We start from the raw sequence: 25,064 nt of genomic DNA, 5'->3' as shown, positions 1-25,064 counted from the left end.
GCTTCTAGTATCAAAGACTTCATACTCTTAAACTGTCTAAATGGAAGATTTAAACATTTTAGTGGACTGTTTTAAGGAAAATAAAGTTTTTTTCTTTCTGGGAAGGAGTTGCTGAGCCTGGATATAGACATATTCCTTTACTTGAAACTAGGTATCCGAGCAAATGTGGATGTAGCAAGAAGTCCTTCTCAGTAGCATTCTTTGTACATGTTATATTTTCTTCATTGTAAAATAGGTCCAGATTCTGAGTGCTGATGGTCTTGACCATGATGCTGATGAAACAGAAGATGAGGAATCTTCAGAACAGCGAGCTCGCAGACCAATGAATGCATTCCTTTTGTTCTGCAAACGTCATCGTTCCCTTGTCCGGCAAGAACATCCTCGTCTGGATAATCGTGGTGCTACTAAAATATTGGCAGATTGGTGGTCTCTTCTTGAACCTAAAGAAAAACAAAAATACACGGACATGGCCAAGGAGGTATACAATAACAGGATCAATATATTTATTTGATTTATGTTTCACTTTTTTTATTCAGGCAAACCATTAAGACTGAAAATTAAAAATCAAAGAATAATATATAAATTAAAAACTACAACTTAAAATTAACAGTAAAATAAGTGATAAATTTATGTAATAAGTAAAAGTTAAAAAATGGCAAACAGGGTGAAAACAAACAAATTCCACTCCTCGCTCTTTGATTTATTGCTCTACCCCCTTCGGCCCTTGCTTGACCTGTGTAGCTTGGCCCCAGACACCAAGACCCCCCCCCCAATTCTTATTTAGAGGAGATCTTTCAATGAAGTATTTTAGTAAGTATCAAAAGAAGGAATTGGCAATGACTGTGTGAGTAATGATCCAGAACATTTGGGAAGCATCCAAATACAATGCAACCAATACAAGATAAATACGTTAATAAGCTATATTTATTATTTGTTTTTTACATTTGCAAGAATATGATGTCCTTGAAAACATATCTATATTTTATGAGCTATTAAACTCCTCACATAGAGGTTCTCTTACCTTTGCATAGAGTTAATTTTTGAGAAAAATTTCAAGCAGGTGTTTTTGTATTAAAATGAAATATAAGTTTATGCTTAGGTAAGATGATTCTCCAGTTATTCAGGAATTAAATAGTTAATATCACTAAGTTCTCTTTCTTAACAGTGCATTTACAGGAGAATTTAGCATTATTTTAAAATGTTTTACTATATAATCCTGTATTTCCCTATTTAGAAATACATCTTAAAAGTATTTTGAATATAGAGCTGCAATTAAAAATTATCAATACCTATTTATTTCTGTGCCATCTTGCTAATTTATGTCAAGCAATAGTTTTCTTTGTTCTTTACCAATACCAGTCCTGAGCTGGCAAAAGTATTTTCCCAATTGTCTGATTCAGTAATAAAAAAAGTTATAAAAATAAAGTTCCATCATGGAATTAAAATGTGAAAAATATCCCCATTACCTTGTCTGCAATGAAGCAGCAGGGCTTTGGAGCTGGTTATTTATCTTCGTCATAATTTCCACTTATCTGACATTATTTAACATTATCCTATTTGAAGGTAAAAAGAGTTATAACATTTAATTGGGAAGACCCTTTTGATATAAGGGATTATTTATCTAAACTAAGTGATATCCTGCCCTTTATCCAAATAAGTTCAGGTAAAATTGAAAAGGTGTAAAATATATAAATTACTTTAAATTTTAAAAAGTTTATGGCAGTTAATGGTATTGTTGAGAATATTCTGTAATTGAAGAGCTACAAAGAAAATAACATCACTACTGTGTTTGCCTGAACATAATAAATAAATAGCAGGTAACATTGATACATTTTAAATTTTGCAGTGATTTTTTTATATAGGTAATCCTTGAGTTACAACTCTAGTAGACCCTTACAAGTGGTGACGACCAACATTAAGTGAGATGGTCTCACTTAACGATCCCTACCCCCCCCAGCTCTCCCTGATGCAGCTGTTGAACAAACTTGTAGGTTGTTAAGCAGAACACAGGGTCTGTCAGAGTAGGCCCTTGAAGGTCTAATGCAGTCCCAGTGCCTTCTCTGGATCTTCCAAGATCTCCATAACCACCCCTGATATCCTGTGGTCTGCTTGCTGCTCCTTGGGAGCCCATGGTTTTTTCCCCCTCCCAGGTTCCAGCCCCATTGTACCAGGTCCCCACATCCTCTTCCTCACTTACATTTTGAAGATTTCTGAGCCTCAGGTTGGGGAAAGACGACAGGTCATATGTCTCTGTGCCATGTTTTTCCTCCCAGAAGCTGCTGCCATTTTCAGGGCACCTGCAATTGCTTAACACAGTCTGCCCAGCACCGCAGAAAGCTTCTGCAGACCATCTTAAGGATTTGCAGTTACACTGAAAATGGCCCCTACTGGGAGGCAGCCACATGGCACAGGGATGCGTGGCCTTCCCTCCTTCTCCAACAAGGATGGGAGGAAGAGTGGTGGGATGTGGCAGTGTCCCTGCAGTTAGTTGAAAGGATGAATTATCGCAGCGGCACTGCAGTGGCCATAACTTCAAAACAGGATTGTATATGGCTTTTAGGGAGTCTTTGGCCGTTAGATGACTGGTCATATCTCAAGAACTTTCTGTAATGAAATTAGAAGCTGTTGATTAAATGGTTGACAATAAATAAACTAAAGAATCAAGTAAATACATGGGAAAAATGAGCAGTAAATTGCATATTAGCGATAGCATACTGTAGTAGGAAATTTATCTTTGATGAACAAACCCTTAATTCATGGGGCAGGAAATTATTGTATAATAGTCCTAGGAAAACTTGCAATTTGGAAGCTGTTAAGAATAATTTTTCTTTTAAAAATGAATACTGTGCTTCTAGTGATATAAGTCTAAAAGTAAGTTCCACATTTTCTATTGAAAAGAAACAATATGACTTAAGTGTTCAGCCCAGTAATGTTCATTCCAAGAATATGTAAGAAACATTCAATTAAACGTATAATTTTTATTCTTTATGCAGTTCAAGAGTACAACAGCAGTAATTAGCAACAAAAACTTACCATTGAGCCTTCTTAATATTTCTTTGTTCTACAGGAAGAAATATGCATAGAAAACAAAAGTTTGTACTTTCAGTGGCATTCCTTATTTTAAGGACATTTTGTCTTTGTTATGTGTGTAGGCATAACACATTTATTTCATTGACCAGCTCTCACTTCAGTATGCGTGGACTGCTTGTTTGATGGAATAGGTGATCTGTTAACCTAAAATTAATCAATTTTTCTTAAATAAATGTACTGTACCTTAGACAATTTATTTGTTTTCATAGTATAAAGATGCATTTATGAAAGCAAATCCTGGCTACAAATGGTGTCCACCTACAAACAAACCTGTGAAAACTCAGTCACCCACACTAACAAATCGGAAAAAGCTTTGGGCTTTCCCATCAGAAGCGACAAAAGATTTACCTACTCCCAAAAAGTTGATGAAGACAGAAGAAACCCCTCAGCTGAATTTTGCAATGGCAGGTACGTTTGTCAACGCCAATCTTGCAAGTTTACCAGAAGGATGATTTGAGTTGTGACTTTTACTTATTGAAATGAAAAACAAAAAAAATGACCAAGTTTCCCATTATTAAAACCTATCTAGTTTTAAAAAGGCCTATCTAGTTTTGCATTCCATTCACATAGTGTATCTTTCCGAGTCATCAGCATAATAGTAGCTTTTTTGTTTCCCCTGTTATTCAAAAGCTGTCCTCAGATATTAGTGATAAAACATACTAATTGCAAGTAATTGCCATTTGCTTAGTGAATTTGCCTAATCACTTATCACTGAACTCTTTGGGGAGGTAATTCTGTTCTTCTGCCCTACTCCTATTGGAGAAGACATAGAATGCCAAATTATATCAGCTTCTAAACAGTAAATAACTTGGAATAGTGTTTCATATGAAGTCTGGACAGTGCCAACTTGTTGGTTTTCAAGATCTGGTTGTTCCAAAAGCCATTTGAAGATTGGTTATATGTTTAGGTCTCCTCACTCCATAGGCAATTGTTAGGGCTAGGATTGTTTCCTGTGACTTAAAGGGTGATTGTTGTTAGGCTTAGACTTTTTTTAAAAAAACTTTCTGCTGTACTTTGTATGTGTGCATAATTTGTAAGCCTCTCAAAACTATTCTGGATGTAAATTTCATATATAGTAATAAAATATAAATAAATATCTGAACAATTTGCAGGTTGTATCTTTTCTAATATTTATTGGCCATAACAAATGTAGAATGATTTTTTTAAAAAAAAACTTATTGTGATTTATTTTTCTTAGCATAATGTTCTATTTTTTAAAGTAAATACCTAGTATTACCCTTGATTCTTTTTTTCACTTAAAGCAGTCAAAATAGCTCTATGATTGCTTACGTAGGCATACAAACACACACATACAAAACCTAACAGTTTTATTTAAAAAATCCATTTTTTCAACATATTTTGAGATACTTTCCTTCTAGGTTAAGGTATGCAGTTATTACAGGTTACTTCACTATTAAGCTCCAGATGTTTAAGGCAATAGGTTTGCCTAAATGTACTTCAAAATAAATATTTTGACTAAAATGTTTCCATATATAATTTCTTTTCTATCAGATCCCACACAAATGGGAGGCCTCAGCATGCTACTGTTAGCAGGAGAACATGCCTTGACTGCACAAGAAGTAAGTAATTATCTTTACTGCTTAATTATTTCTTTAAAAAAGAAAAAGTGTTTAATAGGTTACATTACTACATAATGTATTCTCATACCTATTTGGTACATCTTTTGTCTTGGATTAGTGACACCATTTTAACATTTAAGAGATTTTTTTTTTACTGAAAGAGCTCATTATAAAATATCCACTAGTTCAAAACTGCCTTCTCCTCCTATATTTAGAGGATTGGGGGTATGCACAACAAGTGTGAGGGAAGGGAAGGCAGAGGACAATCTGTTGCATAGCTTTGATCATTTTCCTCAAAGACTGATATAGTTCTTTGCATTGTGCAGCATGAGAATTAAATGATTAAGGAAGTAGAACTGAACCTTTTTATATATGCAGTTACTTACAAGAGATCTGAAATCAAGAGAAAATTTTCCACTTAAGTTGTTAAAAAGGATATATGAACAACAATGAAAAAATAAATTCAAAGAAAATTTCTCCTTTTTCTTTGATGTACAAAAGTTTCAGAATGTTTCACATTCAAAATGTCTTGGTTTGCGTTTGCAGTAATTGTTGAAGCAAGAGTTGAATAGTGGTCAAAAAGTACATTTCAACCCAGAACAGTTGTTTAGAACTCAAAATGGGGCTTTTCAGAATTCAAAGGGTTAATTAAGAACCATTTTCAGATTCATTACATTTAATAACCAGTGAGGTTCTGAAACAAAATATGAATGTGAAGAGGTTTTTTTGAAGCACTGCTAGATACATTCCATTTCTATTCCTCAACCCATTGAGGAACCCAGCTATTTTTTTTTTATCTCCTCCATACAATTAGCCCACTTATTTTGAGGTATTTTATTTTATTTTCCTCCCCAATTGAGTAGTTCATAGACAAACTGACATTTCCACTTGCTGGGTTAGCTCTATATGGAGATGGACTTACCCTGAAGGATCAGATCAGCAATGTGAAGATTCCCCTAAACCAGGGCTGTCAAACTGCCGGCCCACAGGGCGGATGCATCATAGCGAAACCACACCCACCCCATTGCTGGCAGTGGCAAAAAAAGTCATGATACTTCACAACACATCACGTGATGTTGCGAGTTTGACACCCCTGTCCTAAACTCAAGCTGCAGATGGAGGCCATGGCTAGAGGAGCCTTTGCACACCTTCAGCTGCTGGACAAGGAAACTAGCAAGCCCTTACAAATCAGGCCCTTATCACCATACAGATAGAATATTCCATACTTCCTACCTGGAACTGCCTTAAAAGGTAATTGGAAACTGCTGCTGTTCAGTGTATGGCGGCTTGATGGCTGGTGGCAATAACCAGTTGAATAATAAAATGCTTGTGCTAAAGTTCCTGCACTTGTTTGAAATAGTTTTCCAGATCAAGTTCGAAGTACTAGTATTAACTTACAAGTCCTATGTGGCTTGAAATTAATTAAACCTGGCTTGCTGGCTTATTGTAAGTAATTAAATCATTTGTGTTTCAAGATTCATTTAGAAACTATTGTGATATCTGGCCTTTTTTTCTTTGAATTTTGGTTGATTATATTATAGTTACAATTTTTATTTTAGATGTTTATGGTTTATAGAAGATGGAGAAGCTAGACTTTTTGAATGCCTGCTATATAATTTAGTCTTTTTCATTTTCTGTAAACTATTTTGAGTCTTTGCAGGTGGCCATTATAAAAGCAAGTATTTTGTTTTTCTTTACCAGACAGTTTTTCTCCTTTTGTTTCTAAAGAATTTGTTATTTAAGAGAGCTTCTGTTAGCTGTTTGAATTCTGTGTTGACATTTGCAAATTACCATTTACATTGATCTTGGGAATACTTAGAACACTGCTCATATAAAGCAAAAATTGGATCTTTTTCCAACTAAAGCAATTAATATAGGTAGTCCCTGTTTTAACAACAATAATCTAGATCACTAATTCTGTTGCTAAGTGCTTTGGTAGTAAAGTATGACATCACATGCTTGTGCCAATTTATGCCAACAATTGTAGCAGTTCTGATTGCCATTATTTAGCAAATCCCATGCAGTCATTAACTGCAATGTCACATGATCACAATGTGCAACCTCTTCCTGGCTTCCCTGTTGACTGCTTCTTGGCAGCTGACAGTGAAGGTTAAAAGAGTAATCACGTGACCACAGCATGCTGTGACTATCGTAACTGTGAGCCAATTGCTAAGCACCCAAATTCCACTCACGTGACTGCAGGAATGCTGCAGTGGCCACTGCTACAAGGACCAGTTACAAGTGCTCTTCTTCAGCACAGGCACAACTTCAATGTCTGTATGACTGGTCATTAAACAAGAACAACCTATGGATGTTTTGTTATGCAATCTATCCATGAAATGGAGGCCTTCATCCATGATTTTGTGGAAGATTAAGATAATTTGTCAGCATGAATATTTTCTCTAAGCATTTATATCAACTTAAGTACAGGCAGTCTTAGGATTATGACCATTACTTCAGCGACTGTTCAGAGTTATGCCGGTGCTGAATGAGTGGTACTTATGACTCAAGTACTCAAAAGTTCCTGCCATCACAGCACCCCAATAGTCACATGATTGGGATTAGGGCAAAAGCAATCAGTACATATTTACAGTATTTATAATGTACTGCAGTAATGTGATCCCTATTTGCAACCTTCTCTATCAGTTTCCCACGAGCAAAGTTAGTGGAGAAGACAGCAGGGAAAATCACAAGTTGTTTCTGGAAATTGATCCTACTGCTTTTTCTTTAAGGAGCCCCACTGTGAAATAAGAACAAGATCCCAGATCTAATAAGCTATAGCACTGTTCTGCCAGCTTCTGGCCCTTGCTCACCAGCACATTGTACAGTTCAACCACAACCTCCAGCAAGCTACCCATACCCCTCCTGACCCACCCATGCTCTATCACACCTGTCCACAATCCCTTCAACCCACCCATGCTCTGTACCACCCACCTTGGCTCCTGCTGTCACATCCGCAGTACCCACACATCCCTGCACTCATTGCTTGGAATTCTCACCTCCTCCTGCTTAATGACCCATATGGTCCTAGGGTGACAATGGCAACGGGTATTGCTGTTGCTAAGCATTGCAGTCATGCCACATTGTGCTTTATGATCGCATCACTGAGTGACAGAAATTCCAATCCCAATTGCCTGAGGACTACCAGTACTGTAATGGTATCACAGTTCTATTTAGAAAATCATATTTCTACAACATTCTAAAAATTTAATTGGAAATTGGAAGGACTTCCTAAAAATCTCATAAATTGATTGCAGAGCAGTGCCTATTATTAGCATTTTTTCTAATCTATCCTAAACTTTAGTCTTTTTAATTACAAGAAATTAGGAGAGAATAGTAATAGAGTAACAGCAGAAGGAAAACACTTTTCCATTCTTAATTTTCATGTGTATTTCATTGGTAGAAATTAAATAGTATTGTATTTCATTAAGAATATATTTTGTGACAATTAAACTAATTGCAGATAAACTGTTTATCTGCTAAACAGTTTTAACATTAAAATGGATATTGACAATTACTAACTTTGCTTAGGTTCTTGTAAAAACTTGTAGCAAAAAGCTGTGAATGATTTAGAATGCTTTTTTTAAATATTTGTACCTCATAATGAAAATGAACAATTGGTATAAATATGTGACAAAATTTTTAAGTACAAATTGCACCTTTTAGGTAATAAAATGAAATATAAGTGAAATAAATAAATCAAATAAAAATGAAAGGTCTGATTGTTATTGTTGTCCATTTACTTTTATTCCTGAACCACCTTTCAGTTTTATGGTACGATGCTTGCTCTTTAGTACATTCATATACGAAAATCAGAAAGATCTTTGAATTTAGTCCTTCCTGAATGTGATTGCAACCCTGATATCATCTCTATTCATTTTTATTGGGAATTCTTATTTTTGATACCAGTTTTGTTTGTTTGTTTGTTTATGAAATTCTTAATATATCAGGAACCCTGTCTTTTGTCAGTTCTTTTTTCTTCTTCAAATTAGTCTCATTTCTGTACCTATCCTAATTTAAAATGTTTTTGGTTTATTAATAATTTGCTTTTTATTTATTCATCTCTTTCTTTTATTTTAAAAATTATCTATTATTCTTTTTAAGAAGCCTAGAACATTCTCATTTTCTCTGCTGTCCTATGTATTTGGAATATTACCATGAGTATTGAAATGTCTTTGTTAATTTTGGTTAAATCAACATTTCTACTGCAAGTTCCTTTTTGTTTATAATTTTTATGATTGTTTATTCAGTTTCTCTTCAGATAGGTATTATTCTCATTCTCTCTCTCTCTCTCTCTCTCTCTCTCTCTCTCACACACACACACACACACACACAGATGCATACACCACACAAACACACTTTTATTTTTCCCTTTTTTCTAATATATTGTAAATCTCCAAGAAAAAAGTCTTATTGCTCATATATCGTTGAAAACGATTTTGATTTGGATTATTTGTTCAGTGCTTAAATTTTCCTTCTTATATTGTTTACTTTAGGTTTCTTCAAATACATGTCTTTCTGATTCCCCTAATTCTACTGAAGGATGTCTAAACTCAACAATGTTACAATTTGCTGAGGTAAACCTCTTAGAATGACAATTTTTTGTTAAGTGGTACAGCAACAGTTTATAAATACTGAAAAGTATTTCCTTAATGGAATACAATTTAATTCCATGAGAGCCCTAGTTATCATGCAGTTATTACTTATTGTAAATAAAGTAGTATCGGATTTAGACTGGAAAAACTATTTTTTTCAAAAGTTTTTTTAATCCTACTTTTATATTATTTGAGTTATTATTATTAATAACCCAAGGTAGTGATCATATCCAATACTGATTTCTCCACCCATTTTCCCTACAACAGTGATGGCGAACCTTTTAGAGACCAAGTGCTCAAACTGCAACCCAAAACCCACTTATTTATCGCAAAGTTCCAGGGCTGCATCAGCATTGTGGTGCCCTCAGGGGGTGTGGGGTGTGTGGCCCACTGGGTGGGCGTGGCTGCAGTGGTCACGGCAGACTGGGTGAGCGTGGCCAGGGCCAGTCCCTTGCCATCTCAGGGGCATCCCCGGGGGGCCAAACACTGCTTGCTCACTTACTTCCTGCCCTGTCACTTCCAAACGCCATGTGCTCGCTACTCTGGCGAACTCTGCTGGGGCAACAGCACGCGTGCCCACAGAGAGGACTCTGAGTGCCGCCTCTGGCACACATACCATAGGTTCGCCACCACTGCCCTACAATAATAATCCTGTGAAGTGAGTTTAGATGAGAAAGAATGACTGGCCTTAAGTTACCCAGCAACTTTCATACCTAAGGTAAAATTAGAACTCATAGTTTCCTGGTTTCTAGTCTAGTACCTTAACTGCTAACCATTATTCTAGTACTTTTAAACATTTAACATGCAAGATGAGATGCTTAATTTTATTCAGCTAACACAAATATTCAGTTAAAATCTTTTATTTAATAAAAGCTATTTAAGACTATTTTTGCAGTTCTCTACTTGAGTATTTATGATGTTGTTGTTTTTTTGTAAGATTTTCATTGTGAAATTTTATGTCAATTTTTTTTTTTAAAAAAATACTACTTGCTTTGGAAAATGGCTTTTTTATTCTTTATATGCTCAATTATATATGCCACACAGTCACTTTCTTTGAGATAGGCAGGTTTATCTGGAAAGAAAGAAAGAAAGAAAGAAAGAAAGAAAGAAAGAAAGAAAGAAAGAAGGAAGGAAGGAAGGAAGGAAGGAAGGAAGGAAGGAAGGAAAGAAAGAAAGAAAGAAAGAAAGAAAGAAAGAAAGAAAGAAAGAAAGAAAGAAAGAAAGAAAGCTCAGTTATGTTGTGGCCACAAATATCATTTGTGTTATGTGTCATTTGAAAAATAGACTGTTAATATAGGATAACTTAGTAGTTGTTTTGAAAAAATACATTTCCATCAGATTTCTTCAAATCTGTCAAAGGGAACTGTTCCTGCAAATCCAAAAGAAATTGGTGAATCAACTCTACTTCATTTCTCAGAGGTACAACAATACTATATTTTTGAGGGGAAAAAAGGAGATGAAATTTTATAAAAATATGTAGCTGTTGTTTTAAATTTTGTTATATATGGTTTTAATCCCAATTACATATTGGATAGTTATACACGGCTCAAATGGAGGGTTGGATGCATTATAATTTGAATGCAATATAATGTGCAGATCAATTTTCACACAAGAGTATTTCAAATATTGATTCTAGCACTGATTTGAATACAGGTAGTCCTCATTTAGCAACCACAGTTGGGTTATCCAGTTGTTAAGTGAAACCACAACTTTTCTTATCATCTTACATCAGCTTTCCTTTACTTTATAGACCCGCAAAGGTTGTTAATGTTAGCATTAGTCGTTAGTTACTTTTTCAGAATCCTTGTAACTGCAGTTACAAACAAGGCTGTCACTAAACATGGACTAGGGCAGGGGTGTCAAACTGCTGACCTGCAGACCGGATGCATCCTAGTAAAACCGCATCCACCCCATTGTCGGCAATGGCAAAAAAGTTGCAATATGTTGTGACACGTCATGTGACGTTGCGAGTTTGACATCCCTGGACTAGGGTATTTTGATTTGAGTATTTGTGTAAATTACTAATCTGATATAATAAATATAAGTGATATGTGGAAATCTAGTTCCTCTCCTTGAAGTTACTGAGAAATATTGTAGTATTATACTTCAGGTATATACATATATGGTATATACATTAGTTATGGATTCTGTATATATTTAATAATTCAGAGACAAGCAAAATAGTAGTCAGTATTCTGAATATCAATGAGAAATGTTTTAATTCTGCTATATGTAAAATTTTGTTCCATCCTCAAATGTTTTTTCACATTTTTTCTTCATCAGTCTTTTCTCTGCTTTACTATTTCTTGCACATTTTTCTTATTTTCATACTTATTTCATTTTAAGATGGCAAATTTCTAATTGCATTAGTTCATTCTTCCTCATTTAATAGTATGCATAATAATTCTTACAATTTTATCAAATTTATTATAGCATCTTGGTACCAATTTTGAAACGAAAAGATCAAAGGTTGACCACTAGATATAGCAAGGCTACCATTTTTTGTATAAGGAAAAAGAAAAGTTTACTTTTCCACAATTATCTGTTTCTTTTTGGAATGTCAAAGGTGGAAAAGAGAAAAGCATGGTTGATTGTTTTGGCTTATGAAACCAGAGGTTAATTGTGGAATAGATCATAAATTGCTCATTTGCAAATTTCCAATTAATCTAAAGCAGTAGTCAACCAGTTTCCACAGTATGATCTTTTGTATCGATCTATAATTTTTAAAGAGAGAACCAGAATTAGTTTGAAATCCTGAAATTTACTGATAGAGGCTCAGAAGAACTATGAAAAAAACAAGACATTGTTAAAGATGAATGTGACAAGGTACCACCTATAAAGTCTTGGAATTTACAGTAAAATTTTTGGATAACTGAGGCAGGAACAACACAGGTTGTGCTAGCACTGCCAAAATAAAATATCCTAAAAGGAATATTTTTATGTATGTGTTAGTTTTCATTTAAAGGATTTAATTCCTTCCTGCTTATTTTAAAATCTTTATGTCTTCACTTGCAGCTGAAGGGTCCTGAGCCAATCAAGCACTATAGAAAATCAGCACTCTTCCAGTTGGCTGAGGTAATCTTGTTTTATTAATTTTGTGACTCTTTGGAAAAAGAGGCACCAGAAATTTATTCCAAAGGATTTAGTTCAGAATTGTATATGTAAGCATAGGTCACCCCAATTATTAATGTGATATAACTTACTTTTAGAACACAAATTGATTTTAAATCAGATCAGTGAGTGTTAAATCTGCTTGTAAAATACTTTTACAGAAAAGCCAGAGAAAAGAAGACAGATACTAATAATTTTCAGCAAAAGTTTTACATCTCTGTTTTCTATAATATATGAAAGGTAGATTATACAGGAATGGCAAAACATTGATCGTCACTTTCAAGCATACACCATTTCTTTAATGGTATAGAAAAAATTGGGCTCCAGTGATATTACATTGCAGATAACTGTCAGTTTTGCAATCCTAACCTCTAAAGAGAACCCCAATCCCATAAGTTCCAATAAAACTTTCATGTTTCTAGAAATCTGGAACTGAAAATAATACTTTAGTTCTGAAAAGATGCTTTAATTTATATACAGTTTTGTAATGAAAAAATGCAAGTACAATTTTTCAAATATTAATTCACTGTATACTTGTACTGAGTAAGGCATATTTGCAATTTGATTAGGAACAGAATGTCAGTTTAATTATCCTCATGGGAATTTCTTTAAAGGACAGCAAAGGGGTATAAAGAATCTTATGATACTTTGATTTTTCTATACATTTTCTATACTATGCAGTCCTTACCACCCCTTTACAATGGAGAACCTAAGGTCATATTTCAGCTACATTTTTGCTGCCAAACTTTCTTTGAATCTTTGATCAACCTTCAGATATCTTGTATAAAGTACAGAATGAATCTATATATATGGTTCCTTGCTTTTCAATAAAGCAAAAAAATATTTAGGACTGTTTAACAAAGAAGGGGGATCTGGGGCTAGAGATTTAGACTTGTTTGACATTAAGAGACTCTTTTTTAGTCCCTCATAGTCCTATCTTCCACATTATGAAGTATTCATATGCTACTAAGTCTGCGCATATGTAAATGCAGCAGAGAGATTTGGTCAAACCATCTAACTGCCTCATATACTTGCATAACTTGTTTCAACAGAATTGTTGGTAACTGGGCAGTCTTAGACATATAAATTGTAAGCAAATTATAATAAATTAACAGGTTTACTGCACAAACATCACAGTCTTCCATAATATAGTATATAATGGCCAAAACAGTTCCTAATGAAAAATCAGAATAAATCATACTGAGGACAGTATAAAATATGTTAATAAGTTTAATTAATATTTTGTTCATTAAATATAAAACAAATGTAATATTACTTTGAAATCATTTGGATTTAACATATGCTATTTTATTTATTCATTTCACTTTACATCAACCAATAACAGGCAGTGAATAATTAGTTGGAGTTTATCATAAAAGATAAAATTGTATAAAAACCATGTAACAGGCATGCTATTCCCTTCAGAAAAGGTAACATGCATAGTATAGAACAACAGTAATACATAACAAGAAAAAGCAATTAAGGGCAGAGTTAAGATGATGGAAAGTATAATGAATATTGGTTTAACCTCAGTACCATTGGGTAAATTACCTCTCTGCACCTTTACATGCTTGCAGATCATACTTGCTTCCACTATGACCATACAGCATGCTTCAGAATGACACATCCTAGTATTCTCCCAAACATTCCTTTTTTGAATCAATATATTTTGCCAATTCTTGGCATACCTAATTCTCATTTCCATATATCAAAGTGGACAGAAGCTGTTATTCACAGACTATCACTTCTTTCAATGAACATTAATTCCTCACAATAAGCCATACCTTTCAGCTACCTTTCATACTTGTCTGTGTCAAAATTTCTCTATTCATTTTCATATCTTCAATAAACATTCTGCCAATTTGCTCTACATTTTTGACATTGAATAATGCAATATACCATTTCACTCAGTTTTTTCTGTCATGCAGTTCTCTTAATTTTTGATAATTTTATTTAATTTTTTTCTTCATATTCTATGTTGCATCATACAATCTACCTAAGGTTTACCACAAATCATTTGATTTAGCAGCCCCAAACCTGACATCATTTGCATATAACACTGAAAGTCTTTAAGAAGAGACTGGACAACCATTTGTCTGAAATGGTATAGGGCAGTGGTGGCGAACTTTTTAGAGACTGAGTGCCCAAACTGCAACCCAAAACCCACTTAGGTATTGTTGAGTGCCGGGTGGGCATGGCCCATTGGGTGGGCGTGGCTTCAGTGATAACGGCAAACTGGGTGGGACTAAAAAGTTCAATCAATCAATTCCAACTTTGTGAGATTTTTTTTTCCCGTGAGAAATTGAAATTGATTGATTGAACCTTTTTTTTTGCACACAGTGGCGGAGGCCTAAAGCGAAAAGGTTTTATAAAACCCAGCGGAAGGACTAAGACTGGGGCCATGGTGCGCGTGCCCACAGAGAGGGCTCTGCATGCCACCTGTGGCATGCGTGCCATAGGTTCACCACCACAGTTATAGGGCTTCCTGCCTGAGCAGGGGGTTCGACTAGATGACCTCCAGTGTCCCTTCCAACTTCTTCATTATTATCATTATTATTGTTATTAATATTAATAATACAGACATGTTAACAACCTTAATTGATACACCTTTAACATCATGAGAAGCATCTCTTTTACTTGTTTCTGTAAATGCATTAAATAAGAAAGAAAGTATAACATAGTTTGTCTTCCCCCATGTTCAGTGTTGGACCATTGATGAAATATTCCATTAATTCTCTTATGTGTTTTAAAACCATCATATCCTGCTCTTTTCACATTCAGCAACTAATTTTCATATTTGTGCAGAATATATCATAATATTTTCATCTTCATCATATTTTTCTTAATTACTAGACTAAAATTATTTTTTTCCATTTATTTTTCAAATGGCCAAAAAGCTGATCTGCACTTTTATTAGTCTGGCATAAAGCCATTTTGCATTTCCAAATTTTGCTCCCTGTCATTTGTTTTTCTCTTTGCATCAAAATTCTTCAGATACCTTTTTCATAAGTAACAATAATGATTTTTTTTTCAGTAGTGAGAAACAGATAACTATCTTCACTGGTTAAACAACAAACCATCAAAACTCCATCAACAAACGCCATCTGTATTTTATTGTTTCTTTAATATACTGTTTACATCTGCAGCCATATTATTTTTTACTTTTTCATGGTGTTAATGAATTCATTTTCTAGCATTTTGTAGAATTAATTTAAATCACTTTTTCAACATATCATTCTGTGAGAGAGATGGGAATGTTGATATATAACTAAATAAACATCAATATTATCCCCACATAAATTTTTAAAATATTCTTTTCAACATTTTCTAACTTAAAGTTCATGTTAAATCTTTTCATCAGTTTTACTTTTATTTCCATTCACTTCATTTCAAATTATTTCATCAGTGTTATTTTTGTCCTCATTTACTCTGTTGGAGGTTCTTGGTTTAGTCCCCTTCATTTTTTCCAAAACATTTTATTTGTATCAGAATTCTTTTTTCAAGACCAGGGTGTCTTTGCAGTTATAGTTTCATCTATATCCATGTTGTACAACATATTCCAACTTCGTTCTTTATATAGAGCGTTCCTATATAACACCAAGCATCCTTGTCTTATTTCTTTGGCACTTTGTAACATAATTCCTTTCATTCTATCTCAAATAGTTCCCATATTATCTTCTTTCACCGTTCTTTCTTTTACAAAATTAGCCTGATGTTAATATTCTTTCATATATGCCAACATTTTCTATCCTTGCAAGTTCTGTTTTCACTCTAAGTTTCTGGTTTTTTTTTCATCATATTCATTTTTCCCAAAAGCTAGCCAAAGTTCAGAACCTTTCATCAATCTTGCATCCCTCCCTAATTCTCTCAGCTTTCAACTATCAACTCATGTTTTCACATAAATTCATTTGCCATATTTACACATTAATAGACTGTTGGCTTAAGCCAGGATTTTAAATAAACATAACTTTTCCTTAGCAAATAAATTCTAGTCACTATTCTTTTTCATACTTGGGCCATGATCCTATATTTTTGTTTTATTCTCACTCATCAATCTATATAATCTTACAGAATATTTTTCTCCCACAACATATTAATTCAAAATGTTACACAATAGTCAGATCAAATAAATATAATATAAATTATATAAAAGACAATATAGACAATAGTACCCCAAACAAGATAAATATCAATAGCAATAATAATAATGATACTAAATATAGCATGAAATCTCAATAATACAGAGTCTATAAGTCAACTACACCTCCTATGCCATTTCAAACCTAATTAATTTTAACAGCATGGTTTAAACACAGTTCACAGAAAAGTCCTTTTTTTCCTTTAAATGGAAGGAGGAAAAAAGAAGAGAAATGCTAATAGCTGATGCTCTTGGAATTCAAGAGCATGGGTTCATTGCATCTAATTTATGTGTACATAAAATTTAAATGAACTACCATGAAAACAAAAAAAGGTTGCAATTTCCATTTGCATAGTTGTGTAACTTTTAAATTTAAGTTTCCTTTGTAGTGATATAATCCTTTAATTCTTATCATCAAAACTGAATTGAAATTGAACCTAGTTGATGGAATATTTTTTATTTCTATGGAACTCCAGTATTAAATTATATTCCAAATATTGCTGTCAAATTTGAAGCTTCCCTAGACATTAATGTTCACCTTGAAGATGCAACTTTATCAGTGACTGTGTGATATTATCTGCTTCAACCCCTCACTTTCTTTATTTCTACTTTAGATCTCATCAAGTACATCCCATTCAGGTCCTTCTGAATTAACGAAACAATGTGGGACATCAGCATTGTTTCAGTTGGCAGAGGTAGTATTAAAATCCTGTGGCTTAATTACTACTGGTACATTTGGGAAATAGAAGCTGAATGATACTGGTTGCCAAAGTCTAGGAAATAGAGCTATAATACAGACATAATTAGCATTGTTGTTTATAGAAGCCTAAATTACTGTTCATGCCAAGAATCTAGATTTATCTTGTCTAACCATTAGGCATGTTGTCTCTGTAGTATCAAGAAGTTACAAACAGCTAGCTTCAAGAAGCGGTAGCCTACTGAGTAGAGCATAATTGTAAATTGCATACAGGATTTCTCTTAAATAGTTTTAAACATTTCATATCTTTAAAGGAAGAAGTTCATATAATGATGCATGCATAAGTTGTATCGCTTATCACTAGATATTTATGGGCCTTGACCAGTTGCAGATCATAAAAGAGAAATCGTGGAAACTATTTCTCATTCAGAGAGTGTGATTCTTAAATCCATTCAAACACTAAACAATAGGGCATCCTTTTCCCAGTATGTCCCAAAGCAGTATGCCAAGGGCACAATCCCCTTTTAGCTCTCTTGCTTCCACAGATGAGTGTCCTAAAGTTGTATCCAGACAGATGATCTCTATCTCACCTTACCATTCTCAAGCCTATCAGTGTCTCAGAGGTAGTAGTTAATCAAGAATAAATTACTTTCTAAAAACATCTTCTTATTGTTTAAGCTATATACCTTGCCCTCTTCCACAGTTCTTCCACAGTTGGTGATTTATAGCTCTCAGTAAAGGTAGCAAACAAATAGGGGTAAATTCTTGTTTTTTATGTTGAATTAATTCCCTCAAATGTACATTTCATGATTTGATCAGAAAGGGAAAAGAAAATAATTGTAAAGAACCTTCCTTGAGTGTTGTAATATAAGATTTTAGACCTAACTGAACATGAACATAAATCTATAATTCATTGAAATTGCATATAAGTCTGTTTTGGTACGCAGAACATATCTACATATTTGCACTGAGGAAGCAACCAAGTGCCAATAAATTATATATTTTTCAAAAACATGTATAATATAGTTTTACTGTTATTTTCATGTATGCAACTTTTAAAAACAAAAGTGAGAAAAATCAGGGTAAATTCAATGCACTCAATGTACAATAAAATACTGCAGGCTACATCCTATGCAAGAAATTTATTACATATACATAATATGTAATAGCACATTGTGTTGTTCTTCTTAAGAAAAAGCAGTATTATGCAAAACACAAACATAATAAAAAATAATAAACCAAACAATTTAAAGACATGAGATAAAAATAAAAAAGAAACATAACTAAAACCAATACCATTCACTCTACTCCTCCATACAGATAGTCTTTGACTTAACAACAGTTCAAAGTTACAATGGCACTGAAAAAAGTGACCTATGACCATTTTTTATGCCTATGACCTTTGCAGCATTCCCCACAGTCATGATCAAAATTCGGAAGCTTGGCAACTGACTCATATTTATGACAGTTGCAGTGTCCCAAGGTCATGTAATCACCTTTTGTGACTTTCTGACAAGCAAAGTCAATGGGAAAGCCAGATTCACTTAACAATCATTTTACTAATTTATCAACTGCCGTGATTCACTTAACAAATGTGGCAAGAAAAGTCATAAAATGGGGCAAAATTCACTTAACAAATGTCTTACTTAGCAACAGAAATTTTGGTCTCAGTTGTGGTCGTAAGTTGAGGACTACCTGTACTTTTTAGCCTTACAAATTGCATGAGCTGCCTTTTGCTATTTAAATTTCTTTACTTCTATCTTTTTATGGATATCATCAATTCCAGCTTTCTTAATCCTTCCCATCCTCTGGAGCCACTCATTCTTTATACATTTGATTCTCATTAATTCTGTCCACATGATCAAACCAAGATACTTTATTTATATGTCAGTTATATTTTGTATTTACTCCACTTTTTTAATGTCCTTTTTTAAAACACTATCCATTCAACTGTAGTGGAAACTTTGTCTTTGATCGATTAATTTTAGCTGAGTATTCATCATTGTATCTGATATGCAGCAATGTAAGTTAGTATGTCATAAATGAAACCAGAGCCTAGTTTTAAACTAAGCATACTCATGTTATTCTACGGAGGACAGAATCTGCACAGAGACAGAATCTCACAAGTCAGCATAATCCTTTTTACATCCCACCGACCTTGGGGCAAATGCAGCATGCTGACAAACTCAAGCTGCAAAGGTTTATTAAATTAAGAATTTTATGCTTTTATGAAAGCATTTTAAATATGAAACTCTGAAAGAATATCAGCAAAGCTATCACTGCCATTTTATTAGCTTTATACCAATAAAATATTATTATATCCTTTATATTTTCTTCTTTGGAATAATTTAAATAGCAACATCTTTGAGATGAAACTGAGCCTAAAACTGACATGTTGGATCAGTTTGTGAAGTATAGTTATTATTTAAAATCTCTTAAGTTGGGTTCCATGTATATACCATACAGAAATTAAAGGTATTATGCATGTACCCTAGAGCTAATGAAATTAAATTTGAATGTTTTTTCAGAACTCATACAGCTTAATTGAAATTGAAATAAGAGCATTTTCCCTATGCCATTCAATGATTTTGCTACCAGATTGCTAAGAGTACATAATTGAATACAATGTGTTTACCATTGTAGACAGTTAATTTACTAGTGTAATGCATACTTGTTCCAAAGTATTTGTATAAGATTTATATATTCCCAACTTTCAAAGAATTCAGTGCAATCAACATGAAGACACAAGAGTGTTTTTGTTAAATGTATCTTCCATGATATATAGTATAGGAAATATAGAACGCACTGCTACTAAAATGAGTCTACTAGTGCTAGAGTAATTTATAGAACTGTTATGCAATCTTTAAAATTCCATAATAAAGGAGAATTAATATTGGAGTTTGTTTCAGATGTGCCTTGCCTCTGAGGAAGTAAAAGTGAGAGAATCTGGGAAGGCAAAACCTGAAACAGCCAGGATTGTCAAAACACTGAAAGCATCTGAACAGATGAAAGTTGAAGATCCAGAGAGAGCAAAAATAAAAACAGAAAAATCTCAGAAAATGAAGGAACAAGAACATAAAAAAACAAAGACTGGAGTTTTTGAGGAGGTGACAAGGTGTGTGCATATTTCAGATCCAGCTTTGAACAGCATTGCATTAGTTGGACATGACAATGCAACATCAAAAGATCCTGCATGCTGTTCCCATGAGCTGACATCAATAGCTGACATCAGCATTTTAGGATTAAACAAACCAGAAAAGCTGAAGAAGAAAAAGAAGAAAAATAAAGTGGACCGACAAGGACTTGAGAAATGTACTCCTAAAAAGACTTGCAAAAAGAGGCAGTCTTCCGAATCAGACATTGAGAGTGTCATTTATACTATTGAAGCAGTTGCAAAAGGGGACTGGGGGACAGAGAGACTTACAGAAATGTCCCATAAGAAAATTCGCCTTTCTTCTGCAGTAAAGGGGAATATTTTGGACACAAAGTCGCCAAAGAAGAAAGTAAAATCAAAAGAAAAAAGATCACTGAAAGAAAAATGTTTAGAGACCACCAAAGAATCAAAGCCTCCTGATTTTTTTAGCATTAAAGATAACAAGGATGCACCATTTGAAGTATCTGAAAACACAACATCAGATGTTCTAACCCCAACAGAGGATATAATATCACAGAGTTTACCAGATCAAGTAAAAATTGAAGACAATGACTGTAGTAAAAAGGCAGAAATTTGCGGCTCGAGAAAATCTGAAAGAGCTTGCAAAGGTGCTCTGTACAAAACTCTGGTGTCAGAAGGCATGCTTACATCTCTGCGTTCCAATGTTGACAGAGGTATTTGGCTTTTAATATGTCTGTCTCAAAATTTTAAAACCCATAACATAATTGTTTTTTATGTTTCATTATTCAAAGTAAATTGAATATAATTCCTTCTAGTCTTTGACAATAAGTCTGCTTTTAGTGAGCTTGTTTCTAGAGGATGTGTCGGTGACAATAGCAAATGGCTGCATATTTTCTCTCCATGATTTTAATTACTTATTTATAACATTTTTAACAGTGCCATGTGGTTCAAATTCAAAGCAAAGGCTTGTTCCAGATGAGACAAAAAGGAGAGGCTAGGAAGTTCAAACTAAGACATAAGACAAATGATAAGCCATATTTTCCAAAATATTCAATCACCTTGGTGATTCTTAAAGCATAACTTCAAGAACTGGTATTTTAGGTGGACACTATAGTGTACAACAGTGTTTCCCAAACTTGACAATTTTAAGGCATGAGGACTTCAACTCCCAGAATTCCACAGCCAGCAACGCTGGCTGTGGAATTCTGGGAGTTGAAGTCCACATGCCTTAAAATTGTCAAGTTTGGGAAGCACTGGTATACAACAATGCACCTAAAATACCAGTTCTTGAAGTTACGCTTTTTTTTTTACAGCACCACCTAATGCCATTTTATGTCATTGGTAATATTGGACAGTCTATCCTAACCTTCCCCACATACTTTGCAATTCTATTAGAATGTAGCTAACCTTCATATCATAATGAATAATTGGTACTTCAGAGGACTATTCTTAATTCAGATCCCAAATTGACCTTCTGCATTCCTAGATATTAATCAGAAAAGATGCTTTCATACCATGGCAGTATCTCCCAAAATAAGGAAAGACGTTTACTGTTATACATTTGCCATTATATAAATGGTTGCTTATTTAGGCTGAACATTGTACTAATTTAAAAAAAACAGTAACCACAAGCATTGTACTAGATTTATGGAGCATATGCAAAAATCTTCTAAGAATGCATTTATTTCTTCATTACTTAAGTTCTGTCTCACTTTTTTACATAGGTTCATAGGATTCCAAGATAGTTTTCCACCCAGGGATTAATTAGCCTTTAGTTTCAAGCAAACTGGAATCTGAATAAATCCTGCTTACCATGACATGAAAAGATTTTTGTATCCAATTGTATTAGTTTATAATTTTCAATACATAGAGAGGAGAGTGCATAGGTTAATATTCAATTTCCCTTTTAATATTTGTTTGTGTGAGTCTCTTTGCAGTTCTTAGTTGGGAATATGTGCAGGGTTTTTTTAAACATACATTCCCATTTTTAGCCTCAAGCATAGTAGATATCCAGTTGCTTAGTAAAGCTTTATATGAGGGCTGTAAAATGCTAACAGTATGAATTATTAAACAATGATCGCTGTTGATATGTTTGTTATTTTAAGCAGATTATTTTCTTCTTTCATTCCTTAGTTCTAGGTTCATATTTACTAATTAGCGTTAAATTATACTAGTTATATCAATTCATGGGGACTTGCTTAGACATTGCCATATTAAATAATGATGTAATCATTTTGTGAGTCTTGCGATAGTCTCTGATGGAATATCTAGCTAGATGAATCAGTCATCCTACTTAGCAAAAAGCAATATATTATGTTTCTAGTGTGTCTCTATTACAAAGTTTCCCAGTAATCTCCATGCAATTTTTCTTGTTCCTACTTACTTTCTTAGGAAAACGAAGCTCAGGAAAAGGTGGCAACTCTGATCAGGAAGGATGCTGGAATGAAGAAACGTGGGCATTTTCCTTAAGTGGGACAAGTGGGAACAAAAAGTTAAAAAGAAGCAAGCCAAAGGAAGACATTGTTTTGGGGTAAGTGATATAATAAGTATGTAAGGGTACAAGTCATTTTCAGAATAGTATGGTAATCATTAAAAATGAAATATCTTGTTAAACAGGTATCTTGCTTATTTGTGTAATTTTTGTCACTTTTGTCAGTTTCGGCCTCTACTATCTGGATCACAATTCCTTTGATTTGTAAATTTTAGGTTTGCAAAAATGATGTGCAAGATTTAGATTTGAAACAAGTCAAACCATAGTGACCTATTTCAAGTATATACATGCATACGTGTATACCCTATATACTCATGGATAAGTCAAGAATTTTAGGTTCCAAAATACATCCCCCAAACTGTGTTTTACTTATTCCCAAGTGGGCTTATCTGCAAATATATACACTAGTAATTTTCTAAAGTACCCGTATTTACTCACAGATAAGCTTATTCTTGATTTTTAAAACTAAAATACCATGAAAAATGTCACTCACAGATACAGTAATTATGAAATAATTATGAAATTATGGCTATCAAAAATTAAAATTAAAACAAATAAAAATAATTTTGAGGCTAATCCAGGGTATCTTTTTCATGGTATTTTGATTAACATTTTTGATTAAAAATTCAAGGGTTAGCTTATCTACAGATGGGTTAGTCCGCAAGTATATATTTTACTTACATTAAATGTGCAAGACATGGGAAATCATTTGTATACTAAGGAACGGTTGCTGGAATTGGGTATGCCTAGTTTAACGAAGAGAAAGACGAGGGGGGACATGATAGCAGTGTTCCAATATCTCAGGGGCTGCCACAAAGAAGCTATTTTCCAAAGCGCCTGAAGGCAGGACAAGAAGCAATGGATAGAAACTAATCAAGGAGAGAAGCAATCTAGAACTAAGGAGAAACTTCCTGACAGAACAATTAACCAGTGGAACAACCTGCCTCCAGAAGCGGTGAATGCTCCAACACTGGAAGTTTTTAAGAAGAGACTGGACAGCTATTTGTCCAAAATAGTGTAGGGTTTCCTGCCTGAGCAGGGGGTTGGACTTGATGACCTCCAAGGTCCCTTCCAACTTTATTATTATTATTATTATTATTATTATTATTATTATTATTATTATTATTGTTGTTGTTGTTGTTGTTGTTGTTGTTGTTATACATGCAAAACTGCCCTGAACAGGAGCAAATCCTAATATTGCTTGATGGATGGATGACCACACTGATACATGGATATGGGAATGCAGCCCTACTGGCCCTGCTAGATATTTTGGTCACCTTCTATTCTATTAAAATAGTACGCTTCTAGATCACCAATGAGAGTTGGGAATCACTCCTCTTTAATGGTTCTGCTTCTTCATGAGTGGATGGTTCCAGATAGTGTGTAGGGAAGAGAATTCAAGCTCTGGAGGACTCCAGCACTTGGGCCTTAGGGCTGGACCCATCTCCCCTATTTTATTCAATATTTTCATAGTATAATAAAATCTACATTATTTTAATCTGTTTGGTTTTCTGCTTTCACATCTTTAGCTTAGCAAAGCTGGAAGAAGAATTTGAAAAAAAGTTCAACAGCCTTCCTCAATACAGTCCAATCACATTTGATCGTAAAAATGCCTCTCTACCAAGAAAAAAGAAAAAAGTTGGCAGTTGCGCTGTAGACCAAACAAAATCTAACAAAGGTAAGTGCTTATAGCAATGCAAACTCATTTTCTTAAATCCATATTTTTAGGTCAGAAGTTCATTTATGCATGAAGATAGATGAAGGAATGTCAGAATTTTTGCATTATTTTCCTGTTTTTCCCCTGGCATTTCAGAGGGCTAGAAAAGACAAATCTGGAATTCCTGGCTGTTTTGTGTAATATATTTCTGTTTTATAATTCATTACTAATATATATAATTCATTACTGATAACTTTTCAGAGATATAATTTGGTGGAGTGGTTAAGGCATCAGGTAGAAACCAGGAGAGTCTTTAAGTTCCAGTCCTTTCTTGGGCATGAAGCAACAGGGTAACCTTGGGCTAGTCCAGGGGTCGGCAACCTGAAACAGTGAAAGAGCCACTTGGACCCATTTCCCTCACACACAAAAAACCTGGGAGCCGCAAAATGTGTGTGCACGCACACGCAAAACAAGGGGCTTGATTGAAGAGTGGAGCTTAAGACGAGATGTGCACCAGCCCTGCCCCCCCCCATCCAGCTTTGGTATGGACGGCTCTGCCATCCTGGCTTTTCCTCCCCTCCCCGCGCTCT

At 34.2% G+C, this 25,064-nt stretch overlaps 1 protein-coding gene across 26 annotated transcripts in view; it reads left to right on the top strand.

The window, feature by feature from the left end:
- BBX (BBX high mobility group box domain containing) overlaps positions 1-25,064 on the top strand; it is a 119,494-nt gene that overhangs the window by 80,108 nt on the left and 14,322 nt on the right. For 23 of the 26 annotated variants that reach the window (XM_039365036.1, XM_039365029.1, XM_039365048.1 and 20 more), the window contains 10 exons: positions 236-478; positions 3,300-3,498; positions 4,603-4,670; positions 9,167-9,247; positions 10,604-10,684; positions 12,281-12,340; positions 17,129-17,209; positions 20,121-21,039; positions 22,718-22,856; positions 24,347-24,495. In XM_039365036.1, the coding sequence (XP_039220970.1) occupies positions 236-478; positions 3,300-3,498; positions 4,603-4,670; positions 9,167-9,247; positions 10,604-10,684; positions 12,281-12,340; positions 17,129-17,209; positions 20,121-21,039; positions 22,718-22,856; positions 24,347-24,495 (2,020 nt within the window). The remainder of the gene's footprint in view (positions 1-235; positions 479-3,299; positions 3,499-4,602; positions 4,671-9,166; positions 9,248-10,603; positions 10,685-12,280; positions 12,341-17,128; positions 17,210-20,120; positions 21,040-22,717; positions 22,857-24,346; positions 24,496-25,064) is intronic. The other 3 variants (XM_039365032.1, XM_039365031.1, XM_039365041.1) reach the window with 3 other exon arrangements.

This window comes from Crotalus tigris, unplaced genomic scaffold (genome assembly GCF_016545835.1).
Source record: "Crotalus tigris isolate CLP2741 ecotype Arizona unplaced genomic scaffold, ASM1654583v1 scf7180000019944.6993514239:2294586, whole genome shotgun sequence".
NCBI lineage: Eukaryota > Metazoa > Chordata > Lepidosauria > Squamata > Viperidae > Crotalus > Crotalus tigris.
This window is presented reverse-complemented; position numbering and strand designations above follow the sequence as displayed.